The sequence below is a fragment of the Sus scrofa genome, chromosome 1, assembly GCF_054392235.1.
Source record: "Sus scrofa isolate SSC_HxYL_T2T_F1_AM1 chromosome 1, Sscrofa_HxYL_maternal_Yorkshire_Landrace_v2.0, whole genome shotgun sequence".
In the NCBI taxonomy this organism is placed as follows: Eukaryota; Metazoa; Chordata; class Mammalia; order Artiodactyla; family Suidae; genus Sus; species Sus scrofa.
Window position 1 is genome coordinate 105,601,579 of NC_139383.1, and position 12,550 is coordinate 105,614,128.

The 12,550-nt window shown below is 50.5% G+C and overlaps 1 protein-coding gene across 6 annotated transcripts in view; it reads right to left on the reverse strand.

Moving 5' to 3' along the window:
• Window positions 1-1,428: 1,428 nt before the first annotated feature.
• Window positions 1,429-12,550, reverse strand: part of ST8SIA5 (ST8 alpha-N-acetyl-neuraminide alpha-2,8-sialyltransferase 5) — a 78,868-nt gene continuing 67,746 nt past the window's right edge. For 5 of the 6 annotated variants that reach the window (XM_084964992.1, XM_021092612.2, XM_021092609.2 and 2 more), the window contains 3 exons: window positions 9,829-9,941; window positions 8,990-9,082; window positions 1,429-7,603 (listed from right to left, as the gene is read on the reverse strand). In XM_084964992.1, coding sequence (XP_084821118.1) covers window positions 7,135-7,603; window positions 8,990-9,082; window positions 9,829-9,941 — 675 coding nt within the window. In that variant the 3' untranslated portion in view covers window positions 1,429-7,134. Of the gene's footprint in view, window positions 7,604-8,989; window positions 9,083-9,828; window positions 10,358-12,550 lie in introns of all 6 variants that reach the window. The other variant, XM_084965001.1, reaches the window with a different exon arrangement.

Consider the following 12,550-nt stretch of genomic DNA (forward strand, 5'->3'; position numbering starts at 1 on the left):
AGAGCAGGGCTGAGGTGGTTATAAGGTCATGTAGAGCAGTACTCTTCAAAGCACAGTCCCAGGACCAGCATCAGCATCACTTGGGAACTGGTGGGGAGGCTCCAGGGAAGGGCCCAGGAACCAGTGAGCTCACCAAGGGATTCTCACGCAGGTTCAAGCTTGAGAGCTTACTGACCTAGAATAGCAGTTCTCCAACATGGTTGCATAGCAGAACCAAATGGAGAGTCTGAAGAGCCCTCATACCCAGGTGGCACCTGAGACCAACTGAGTCAGGACTTCTGGGTGGGGGAGGTAGTCCAGGCACGAGTAGTTCTTAAAGCTCTTCAGATAATTCAGAAGTGCAGCCGAGGCAGGGACCCTCTGCATCAGGACAAAGAGCCTCCACCAGTGGCAAGAGGGTCACTTAAGGAGATTTTTAAAAATAAGAATATGGGGTCCCATCCCCCAGGCCAAGGGAATCAGACTCTCTGGGAAGATGAGAATCTGGCATGGTGGTTGTCTTATAAAGATTCCCAGGTGAGGATTTCCTTTGTGGTGCAGCAGGTTAAGGATCCAGCATTGTCACTGCAGCCTCTCAGGTCACTGCCATGGCACAGGTTCAATCCCTGGCCCAGGAACTTCCACATGCCACAGAGCAATGAAAAAAAAAAAAAGATTTCCAGATGAATCCAATGTGCATACAAAGCTGAAAACCACAATTCTAGAGAAATAAAACTTCTACCCCAAAGTTAGGCAAGTCATTTTGTTGAAGGAAATGAGCTACTTAGCTGCCAAGGGAACACTCCCCTTACTAGAAGCAGAGACAGCCACTGATTTCTGGCTTTTGTGCCAAGAGCTAAGTCATAGATATCAATCACCTCCCCCCCCAACTTGTGAAAAAAAGGAAGGTTCACAGAAGAGACCACACAGGGGAAATAGCTAAAGACTTGTAGAAGATGAGCAGGGCTGTTGCCTCTCAGGACACTGGCTGGCCGAGACAGCTGAGCCAAGCTAGCAAAACAGGACTAGGTTGGCTCTGCCCCTCAGCAAAGATGCTTAGGTCACCAGAAGCCAGGGACCAACTGGGGGCCCTGGACAACTTCTCCAGGCAAAAATCAAAATCCTTTAATAGGAACACTGAAAATAGTTACCATCATTTGAGAACAGCTTATACCTAAGTGAGCCTATATGAAATAAGCCAGTCACCAAAAGTCTGATACTGTATGAGGCCACGTCTATGGGGTACTTAGCATGATCGAATCCACAGAGAGGGAAAGCAGAATGCTGGTTACCAGGAGCTGGGGTGGGGGATGGGGAGTTGGCCATTAAATGGGCATAGAATTTTAATTTTTCAACTAAAAAAGCATTCTGAAGATTAGTTGCATGACAATGTGAATTACTTAACAGTACAGAACTGGTAAAGATGGTAAAGATGGTACATTTTATGTATTTTCTTTTTTTTTTGGCCGCACCCTTGGCACATGGAATTTCCCACTCCAGGGATCAAACCTTTGCCACAGCTGCGATCCAAGCCACTGCAATAACAATGGTGGATCCTTAACCCTCTGCACCACAAGGGAACTTCAAATTTTATGTATATTTTACCACAGTAAAAAATAGGAATAAAAAAGAAATCTCTCATAGCATGAAGGCCCAAACAGATTTTGCAAACATTATAGATTCCTGAGAAGTTCATTTTTGTTGTTATTTTAATAGCAGATTATATTTGATATTCATATTTCTAGAAAATGCAGAAGTTGGGTTGTGCGCCTGATGCTTATTTTCGCTCTTCTATCACTGAAGACTCCAGTCTGAATTTCAAGCAGATAGCTCTCACCTGACAGTGGCCACTGACCCACAGGCGATGAAGAACCCAGGTGGCCAGCAAAAGACCAGCTGGTGACACCTCCACATCACTACCCCTCCCCCAGCTGTGAGTTCAGAGCCCATGGTTTCAGCAAGTACCCAGGGGATTCTGATACAGGCTACCCTTTGAAGAGCACACTGCTCTATCAGGATGCCTTGAGAGATGTAATCAACTTCTAAAAGACTGGCCTCAGGAGTCCCTGTTGTGGCTCAGCAGGTTAAGAACCCAACACAGTGTCCACGAGGATGTGGGTTAGATCTCTGGCCTCGCTCAGTGAGTTAAGGATCCACAGCATTGCCACAAGCTGTGGCATAGATCACAGATGCCGTTCAGATTTGACATTGCTGTGGCGTAGATCGGTAGCTGCAGCTCCGATTCAACTCCTAGCCCAGGAAGTTTCATAAGCCGCGGGTGCAGCCTGAAGAAGATCAAAATCATGATAAAATAAGAAATATAGAAATAAACATTTGCCTGGCTGGACCAGCCCTCTCCCCAAGAAAACAAAAGTCACAGCCTGGGCAACAATTGGCACCCCCTGGCCCTAAGCCTAGCCAAGCCTTGCTGTAAGCCACAACCAGCCTCCTCCTATAGGAGTGCTGAACTCAAAGTAGCACCATCCGCTCCACACAGGGAGACCCCCAAGGTCCTGGCCTCCCACTGGGCATCTGGAGAGACATTTGCAAAACTCAGCTCATCTGTTTCCTGGCCAATAAATAAAGCACTTGTCATTCACTCTTGAGACTATTGATAAATCCTTCATACACTGCTAACCAACCTGAACCTCAGTACAAAGATGTAAGATCCTGACAAATCTCTATGGTTTTGAGGGAGGGAAGGAAAAAAAGAAAATATCTTTCCATCTTTTGTTTAAACTAGAGAAAGAGGATCGTTTAGCAGGCAAGAAGCAGATGAGCAAGAATTTTTTAATGGGGAGTTCCCTTCGTGGCTCAGTGGGTTAAGAACCCAACTAGTATCCACAAGGATGCGGGTTTGATCCCTGGCCTCCCTCAGTGGGTTAAGAATCCTCGGCATTGCCGCATGCTGCAGTGTAGGTCACAGATGTGGCTCGGATCCTGCATTGCTGTGGCTGTGGCCAGCAGCTGCAGCTCCAATTCAACCCCTAGCCTGGGAACTTCCATGTGCTGCAGCCTCAACCTCAGATGATGAATCAGAGCCTCCAGGGGCCTGGGCAGGTCCCTCAGGGTCACTAGTAAGTGTGTGGGGGGTGACTTTGAATCCAGATCATCCCTGTAACTCTACTAGTTAAGGACATGCTGAGGTTTGCGATGCTGAACAGGTACAGACATTTGGATGGCTACAGTGAGCGTGTGGCTGATGCTCTGAGGGAGAACTGGCCTCCAGGGAAGGGGTGTAAGACGCAAGGACAAGAGCAGCTTGAGGCTGTGAACAGATGCCATTTCTGCAGAAATGCTCCCAATATAAGAGAAGAGAACCCTGAGGAAGCTTCATGGCAAATGAATCTACAAAGGAGCCTGAGCAGGAGCATTCCAGGTAGGAGGAAAACCAAGAAAAAGTAGTTCCTCCCCCAGAAAAGGAAGAGAGGACTCAAATGACCAGTGAGGACACCCCTGTCACAGGTCACATGGATGTTGAGAATGAGGCCTGAGAAACATCCTCTGTTTCGGCCATTAGGATTGTTCTGCCAACCCTCAGAATTCAGGACTGACCTCAGGATGGCCTGGCGCTCCTCTCTCCATAGCTGTCCCTCAGTCCAGACTTGCCAGCACTCAGTTCAGCTCCTACGGGTCCCTGGTGGACTCAGTCTGGACACGCCCACCAGGAGGACGGGTCTATTCTCTCACCACCAGTTCAAAGGCTCCTAGCGCCACACCTGGCACAAATCTGTAAAGATTTGCCCAATACGTGGCTGAAGCCAGCTCTGTGTTGTGCTCTCCCTTAACTCTCAAGAAGGGCTGTCTTTGCCTCCTCCCACCTTCAGCAAAGTCAAGGGCGATGGGCTGTGCAGCACCGGGTGATTAGTGTGGGCAGAGTTGCCGCAGCAGCATTACTGAAACGGTCTCAGAGGCTACATCTGACCTTGAGCCACCTTTCCTTTTGCTTGGCTAAGCACCCGAGTTTACTTGCTTTTGCTGCCTTTCAAGCCTGGAGGGTTGAGAGCACAAAGGAAGACATAATGATTGTTTTTGTCTGGGGGAATCAGTTTCCCTCAACTAAGAATTTAACTGGTAGTTCGCAGTCCTCCGTGGGATGGGGCGGGGCTGCGAGCAACGGGGAGGAGCTTCCGGAGGCAATGTCCAGGTCTCTCGAGCCTTTGAAAACAAGTTTTTTTCCTACAAACACTGGCTGCAGGAAGCAAGCATGTGGCTTACAAATCAAGAGACTGAGTACCGGTTGAGCCCCTTGGCCTTGGGCGAGTCCCCCAACACACTATCATTTCGTATATACCCTCACAGAGCCCCTCCATCCGCAGCACTGTGGGCGTGTCCATGCTGCTGCCAGGGGCAGGGAGCACCTGCAACCGATTCCTTCTCAAACCCATGACAGCCTCCCACAGCACTGTCCCTAGAGCAGCGTCCAGTCCTCTCAGTCAGGATCCCTCTTGTCCCAGCCCTGGTGACACTGGCTAGAAAGTGGCTCAGACAGAGATTTGGAGCATGAGCTCTGGGGTTCTACAGACTGGGGGCAGTTTCCTCCACTGGGTGCCTGACCATCAGCAAGTCCCTGAATCACTCTGAGCTTCCATCTCTTCACCTGCCCAGGGAGACTTCTTACCCAAGGGGATCTTGTGATGATCACAATGTAAATAAAGAAAGCACCCAGTGGGGGCCTGACACAGAATGAACACTCAGTAAATCTTTGCTATTACGGTAATCAATGTTATTTATGGCTTAGATCCATACATCATGAATAAGCCAAAAACATAAGTAAAATTAGAGATATCAGAGACCCTAAGGACCTTCTCTAAGCCTCTAGCTGTGGAGATGAGGAAACTGAGAGCCCAAAAGAGGAAGGGACTTGCCCTAAGACCCAGAGGCTGAAATAGGACCAGGAGCCAGGAGCCCAACTCCTACTTGGAATTTTCAAGATGCTTCATCCCTAGCCCCTAAGAGGGACCAGCCTGGGGCAAATACCAGCCCTTGACATCCTTGGTTGGGAGAGCCCTGACGTCTGACTCACGGAGGCTCTTGCCCCCAAACACTGCCCCATCTGGAAGCCCCCAGCAGGCATTCAGTAGAGCCCTGGGCATGACTTAACCCAGGTCACTCCCCTGTGCTGGACCTGTTTCCTTAAGTGGGACAAAATGGTCCTTCAGAACCTTCTGGTTTTGATATTCTGGAGCTTCAAGAACTGGGCTCAATTAACCACAAAGGAGTAGCTGGAAACCTCAGTTAACTGGAATCTTTCCCAGACATTTTCCCACTTGGGAAAAAGAGGCAGAGCCAAGAAAGCACAGTCACCTACTGTCCTTGGTAGTGTTTCGGGGCCGCCAGGTCCTCAGGCCTCCTTTGCCTCACTGGCTACTTCCCTTTTCTGCAGAAAAGCAGGCAGGCTCAGGGCAGCCCCAGGTTTTTCCCAGTCAGGATCAAGGGCAGCATCTAGAACAGCGTTGTTCATGGAACGTTGCTCTATAATGGCCCACCAACATGAAACAAGCAAGATGAAGGAGGGTTGCCCAGGATAAAGAGCCTGGAGGCCTGGGCCAGGGTCTGTGCCTGCCTCTATCTCTCGCTGCCAGGGCCTTTTGCTTTGCCTATAAAATGAGGTGATCAGATGAAAGGTCCTGTTCCCTGCTGTGCTGTCCTCTCAGGGTCCCTCCTCCCCCTCTTAGAGCACCAGCATATTTATAGTCTGCCCCCCACCCCAGCTCCACGAAGACAGAGATCCTTACTCCCTTTATTTGTCATCATGTCTTTCCAAGCCCAGCCCCAAACCAAAGCAGCATAGGCTTCTGGAAATGCTTATGGGAGAGAGGGGAGAAAGGAGGAAGGAAAGAAGGGTGAGGGGAAGGAGAGGGAGGAGGGAGGTGGCTCAAGATCCTCTAGCCCTAACATTCCTACGATTTTGCAAAGCTAAGTTCTAAGGTAATTCACCAATGGTGCGTACTAGGCATAGCCGCAACCATGATGGAAATACCACGGGGGAAGCAAAGGGATGTGAGATGACATGTGCACCCCTTTCAGCCTTGGCACAGCTAACTTCCCAAAGCACAAGCCCTGTGGGTCCATAAGTGCAAAGGCTACCAGGCTGCGCACTGTGGGAAGCCCTGCCTTTACAGTAGAACCTCAGTGGTGCTGGTGTCGGAGACCATGGCTCACTATCATCAGCTAAGCTCACCCACCAGTCAGTCACATGTCAGCGCTCTCCAGTCTGGAGCCTTATAGTTCCAAATCAGGAACACGATACAGCAAGATTCTGCAGTATTTAGGAACATACAGAGGGATGGATTTTATAAATAACTCCTAGTTAAAACAGAGCTCAAAATAAGGAGACAAAAGAGGAAGCAAGTCGCTAAGCACTTATTGAGTTGATAACACTGGCTTGAAAACCTTAGTGCAAATGGCTGGTCTGGTTTATTTCCTTCTCATCAAAAGATCAAATGCAGGATTGAACCTGGAGGCACCAAGACTTGTGTGTGCATCTGAGGATGTGTTTGCAGGGTGTGGCTCTCCTCTGCCAGTGGTGTTTCAGCAAAGATCCGAACACACAGGCCTTGTATCAGATCTCACAGCGCCACTTAATGGCCTCAGTGGGTTAGTTAATTATAGTTGGTTGATAATCTCTGGACCTGTCGGAGCCGCTGTACCCACAGAAAGCTCTGGCCACTGGTTTGGCCTCTAAGCTCTGAGATTCCAGATAATAATGCATGGCTGAGGCCTGGGAATAAGACACAGGAACCCAAAAGTCTGGGTTAAATCTTAGCCATGCTCTTATGTCCTGTCTCCCTCTTTTCAGTTCCTCCTTTGGTTTCCTTTAGCTGCAAAGAGGCCATACAGTTTGTGCTCTCTCAGATGCTAAAACTGGAGAAGAAATGTGCTTGATTCAGGTGCAGGTCCCCAGGGCCCTGATCTCGAGGTGTGGCCCAGGAGCGTGCTACCCATGGGCAGGGCAGCCGCTCAGCAAGGGGCTGACTCTGCCCCGCCCCCACCCTTGCCTCCTGGCCTGCAGGACCCAAGCCTGAAGCTGAACATCCCAGGGAGGGCCAATTTGAGCGCCCAGGCCCTCGCCGTGCCCTGCCCGCGGGCGAGGACCGGCGAGGTTCCACGTACTGGGCAGGCAGGCGGGCGGGTGAGTGGCCTGCGCCAGCCTCAGCAGCAGCTGCAGGTGCCCGTGTGCACGCGCAGGATGCCGCGGCTGTGCAGGTGTAGGAAGTTGAAGATCTCGGAGGGCATGGCATGGAAGCCCGGGCGGGGCTTGACGTTGTCGTAGTAGTGGTGAGTGATATAGAGGCCCGAGGGGTTCATAGGGAAAGCCCAGAAGCCGAACAGGTGCACCTCCTCGCACAGCTCCAGCGCCGCGGTGGCCAGGATAAGGCCGGTGCTGATGCGCTTGGCGCGCACCCCCAGGCTGAGCCAGTAGCGCGACACGTTGACCAGGTACTGCGGGTGGAAGTAGTAGACGGCCTGCGGCGACTCGAAGTCATCCAGCACGTACTTGACGCGGATGGACACGTCGGTGTTGCGCGTGTTGTAGAAGGCAGGCAGCAGTACGGACGCGTTCTCGTACACCTGCAGCACCCGGTAGAAGGGCCGCCGCCACTTCTCCAGCTTGTGGAACCTGGTGGAGGGCTCAGGGTGAGAGGAAGAGTACCCGGGGCCCTGGCTCCCCCATCGCCACCCCCCCTTTGCACCCTGGAGTCTTTTCAAAGGAGGAAAGGGACTCTCAAGGCCAGCCCCACCTCCCTTCATCTCACTCAGCAAATGAATGTCCACCTTCCTCTGAGACGGTTATATTTTGCTAAGTGGGAGCAGGAGAGGGCAATCTAGACCCTCGTAGATTGTCCGCAAAGGGACAGGTATCTAAGTGTGTGGCTGCAGGGGGAGGGTAAGATGAGAGAGGAAGTGGGGAGGGGGGAGTGGTGTCTTTCCCTGGAGCCCTCAGGGTGCTCACCTGTACTGCCTTCCCCAAGGTCAAAGTGAAGGACACCAAACCATCTGCCTGTCCTGTGGGTTCTTCCTCCCCCACAGCCCCTCACTTATCTTTCCCTTAATGTTAAAAAGACCTTGGGAGTTCCTGTGGTGGCTTGGCGTTAATGAACCCGACTAGGATCCATGAGGACACAGGTTCGATCCCTGGCCTCACTCAGTGAGTTAAGGATCCGCCCTTGCCATGAGCTGTGGTATAGGTCACAGATCCGGCTCAGATCTGGCCTTATTGCAACTGTGGCATAGGGCGGCAGCTGTAGCTCCATTCAGCCCCTAGCCTGGGAACTTCCTTATGCCCTGGTTAAGGAGGACCCTAAAAAAAACCCAACAAAACCAACATTAAACAGCCCTCCCAGTTGGCTCACCTCTCCTAATGCTCCCTCACTCTGCTGACTCTGTAAATGTTCCTGGGCTTCTGGCCCGATTTAACAGCTCCCCCTGCTCCTACCCTTCCTCTGACCCCAAGGTGTCAGGTCAGGTTGGAGTTTTAATGCATTAACCTGCTCCCCCAGGCCTCCCAGACAGACCCCGTAGGGGGGAGGTTGTTGACATCTTTGCACAAGGCTTTTCCCGAAAGCAAATTGGATACACTGTGTAGGAAGCAATCCCCCCTTCACTCCTACCCCCCACGCTTCATCACACACTGGAAAGCTCTCTGGCTCATCTCTAGGGAAAGACAATCTAGACCAGCACTGTCCAAAAGAAATATAATGCAGGCCACAAATGTAATTTTCAATGCTCTAGGAAGCACATTTAAATAGTAGAAAGAAGCTGATGAAATTAATTTTTACAATATTTTTTTTAACCTCATGTACCCCAATACTGTAATTTTAACAGGTATTTGATATAAAAGCTTAATGAGGTATGGTCCAGACTCTGTTTCATATTAAGTCTTTGAAATCAAGTGTATGTTTTGTACTTATATTTGGCACATCGCAGCCTGGATAGTGCCCAGTGGCCACATGTGATGAATGCCTGTCATCCTGGACAGCATAAGTCTAGAAAGAGGACTACTGACCTCTCTGTGATGATACTGGGGTTCACGGTGACCACATCTGTCTTCACCCCTACATCCATGGTGTACTTCTCCGAGATGGGGGGTAGGTTGCACCTGCAGAAAAGACAAGGCAGCCTAGCATTCTAGATGGAGCTGGGGAGCTGAGGCACAGGGAAGAGAGGGATGGTGATCATATAGGCAGAAGGACACAGAAGAAACCAAGGGGGTGGAATTTGTGGCCCGGGCTGAGAAGGGCAAGTTCAACCCCTTCCCTCACCAACCCTGAGTGACCCAATGGCTGTAGATCCCCATGAGATCCCACTGCAGCCTCAACCTAAGTTTCTCTGCTTTAAGCTCTCATTTTCAACCCATCCTCTTTAGCCAGGCTAAAGAGGTAAGCAAGGCACCCCAGAGACATGAGAGGGGGCTCTACAAAAGGAAGAAGAAATACGAGGGCCAGTGTCTAGCTTAGGTAAGGCCAGGATGAAGCTCATACTGGTTGCAGCCACAAGGATACCCCTACTCCCAGGACAGTAGAACCCAACCAGAGAGGTGGCTGCCCAATTGACCTCACCAATGGATCTGCATGGCCCCCTTGAGTCCTCAATGTTTTCACATCCATTATGCTATTTGCTCCCATTCTGCAGATGTGGAGACTGAGGACCTGACACATTCAACCCCTGGCCAGAGACAGAGCTGGAGGGGGAAGGAACAACCCAGAGCATGAGGGTCTGCAGGGGCAGGGAAGAATCATGTAAAGGGCAGCATTAGCAGGATGGGGCACCACTTAGGGGGACAGGCCCGGAGGGGGAGGTCTGTGGGGGTAGAAGCCGCAGATTCAGACACAGGGCGATTCCTACCGGAAGACAAAGTCAGCGCTGTTGATCTCCCTCCCGCAGCGGCTGTTCTTTAAGATGCCGCCGTTGCCCACCACTGCACACTTCTTAAACTGGGACCGGTAGTAGGGCATATCCTGAGGACACAAAGGCACAGCTGTCAGAGGCAGTGCCACCCCTGCCTTTATCTCTCTCCTCCGTGCCTGAGTTCCCCTCCACTCCCTGTGGTCTCATGAGACAGTCTGGTAGGGAATGCAGGAGAAAAGTGGTTATTCCACTTTGCAGATGAGAAGAGAGGTCAAAAGCCTCATTCTGAGTTCCATGGGCAATCAGGAAGTGCTGGAACTGGAAGCCGGGTCCCACAGCCTTTTTCAGATGCCTCTGGTTTCCAGAACCAAGAGAGTAACTATTGTGGCTCAGCAGAAACAAATCCAACTAATATCCATGAGGATGCGGGTTTGATCCCTGGCCTCATTCAGTGAGTCAAGGATCCGGTGTTGCTGTGAGCTGTGGTGTAGGTCGCAGTCACAGCTTGGATCCTGCGCTGTTGTGGCTGTGGTATAGGCTGGCGGCTACAGCTCCGATTCAACCCTTAGCCTGGGATAAGAACTTCCATATGCCAAGGGTGTGGCCCTAAAAACCAAAAAAAAAAAAAAAAAAAAAGAGAGAGAGAGAGAGAGAGTAACTGAGTCTGGTTGCCTCTCTGGTTTTCCCAATGTCTGGAGGCTCAGCTTCTTTGAGATGTCAAGGACACAGATTTTAATGGTTAACGCAGATATTCTGGGCACTGACAGTAGCAGAGGAAGGCAGAGGACCACCAGGGAGCAGGGCCCTAAATCTAGTCCTCACCACTTTCAGCTCAGGGTGAGCTGCAAATGCACACCCTCCCTCCACTCTACAGGGAGGGCACAAGCCTAGGACAGATGCCAGGAGTTGGCAGCAAGAGGGACAAGAGACCAGGATTGAGCAAGCAAGGTCACATCAGGCAAGCAGGCTGGGACACTGGGATCTCTGCCAAGAAAGGGCACTGGGGGCCAGGGAGCCCAGGACTACCTGATGAGGATGGCACCCATAGGCACTGGGGGTGAGCACCCACAGCTCTCTGACCAGGTACCTTGGGCTGGGCACTGGCTGCCCCTAAAGGCTCCTGAGCATGCTTTGCAGGTGACGATAGGCAAGTAAGCAGGCAAAAGCAAATGCTGGCCTGATTAGGAGAACTAGTTCTGCCATGTCCCCAGTCTAGGCCCTGAGAGCAACCTGAGGCAGGCGGGACCGGACAAGGTGACCAATCATCCCACTTTGCCGGGGATGCAGGACTTACATTTGGCCAAACAGGGAAAGTCTAGGACCCACCAGGATTGGGCACCTTCATCAAGAGACTCAATCAATCCTCGTTTTGCCCCATAATGACAAGAAGGAACCATGGACAAGTTTTTTTACCTCTCAGGGACTTGGTTTTATAAATTTTGTAAAATTTGTTACAAATTAAAATTTTGTAACTTGCAAAAGAAGGATTGTAATGCGTTATTTCCTGTGATTCAATGAGATGATGTAAAGCAGAGCTTTTCAACTTGGCATTCTTGATATTTTGGACCAGATCATTCCCTTGTTGTGGGGGGCTGACTGTACACTGCAGAATGTTCAGCAGCATCCCTGGCCTCTTCCCACTAGATGCCAAGAGTACCCCCTGCCCTGCCATCACCATGACGACCAAAAGCATGTCCAGATATTGCTGAATGTCCCCCACGTTGAGAACAACTGATGTAAATGAAAGGCTCACCCACTGCATTACTTGGCCCAGAGGTGTCTCCACAAGGGCACTGGGCGGTTATTACTGGATGGCCCTGAAGGTCCCCTCCATTCTCTGACACCTGGAGGCTACAGAGCAGCTTTTGTCCTAGCTCTCACCAGCTGGCCAGCCCTACATGACAGCAGCCCAGGTCAGCTTCTGAGGCTTGTGCTGGGACCAACCACCAGACAAGCATCGTGGAAAATCCCACTGCAATGGGATCATCAGGAATTAGGCTAAATCTAAAGAAGATGCTGTACCCTCATGTGGAAGACTGTCATTTATGGCACATTTTCCCTGGAGGGATGGGCCACCTGGGACCAGGATCGGGGAAAACAAGGGCATCTCATGGCCAGTGGGGGAAAGTGCACCGTTTGATTTTTACCAGAGAAAGAGAAAAAAAGAAAAAACAAAGTCCCCTTTGGAGAGAGCATCAAAGGTGTTTTCTGTCCTGTGTCAGTCTTTCTTTCCCACTTCCAAAACTACCTGGGTACTTTTGGAAAATATAAATTCTTGGGCTCCATCCCCAAACCACAGATTCAGAATCTTCAGGTTGAGTGTAGCAGCCTAATAAGCTGCATTTTTTTAAACAAACCCCCCAAAATACTCACCTTAGGGAAGTTTGAGAAATACTTCTATGTCACATGCTCTAAATTGGGGGGTGGTGAATTATAGCCTGTGAGCACATCTGACCCACCATCTATTCATGTACAGCTGGCAGGCTAAGAATGGATTTTCTATTTTTTTTTTTTAAGGGTCAGAAAAAAAATCAAAAGAATATTGTGTGATGTGTAAAATATATAAAATTCAAATTTCAGTGTCTAAGAGGAACTCAAGTGTTATTAGGACCCAGCCACACTCGTTTGCTTACTCGTGTCTGTGGCTGCTTCTTGCTAGAACTATAAAGGGGAGGAGCTGTGACAGAGACCATATGGTCTGCACATTTGGCAACCCCTT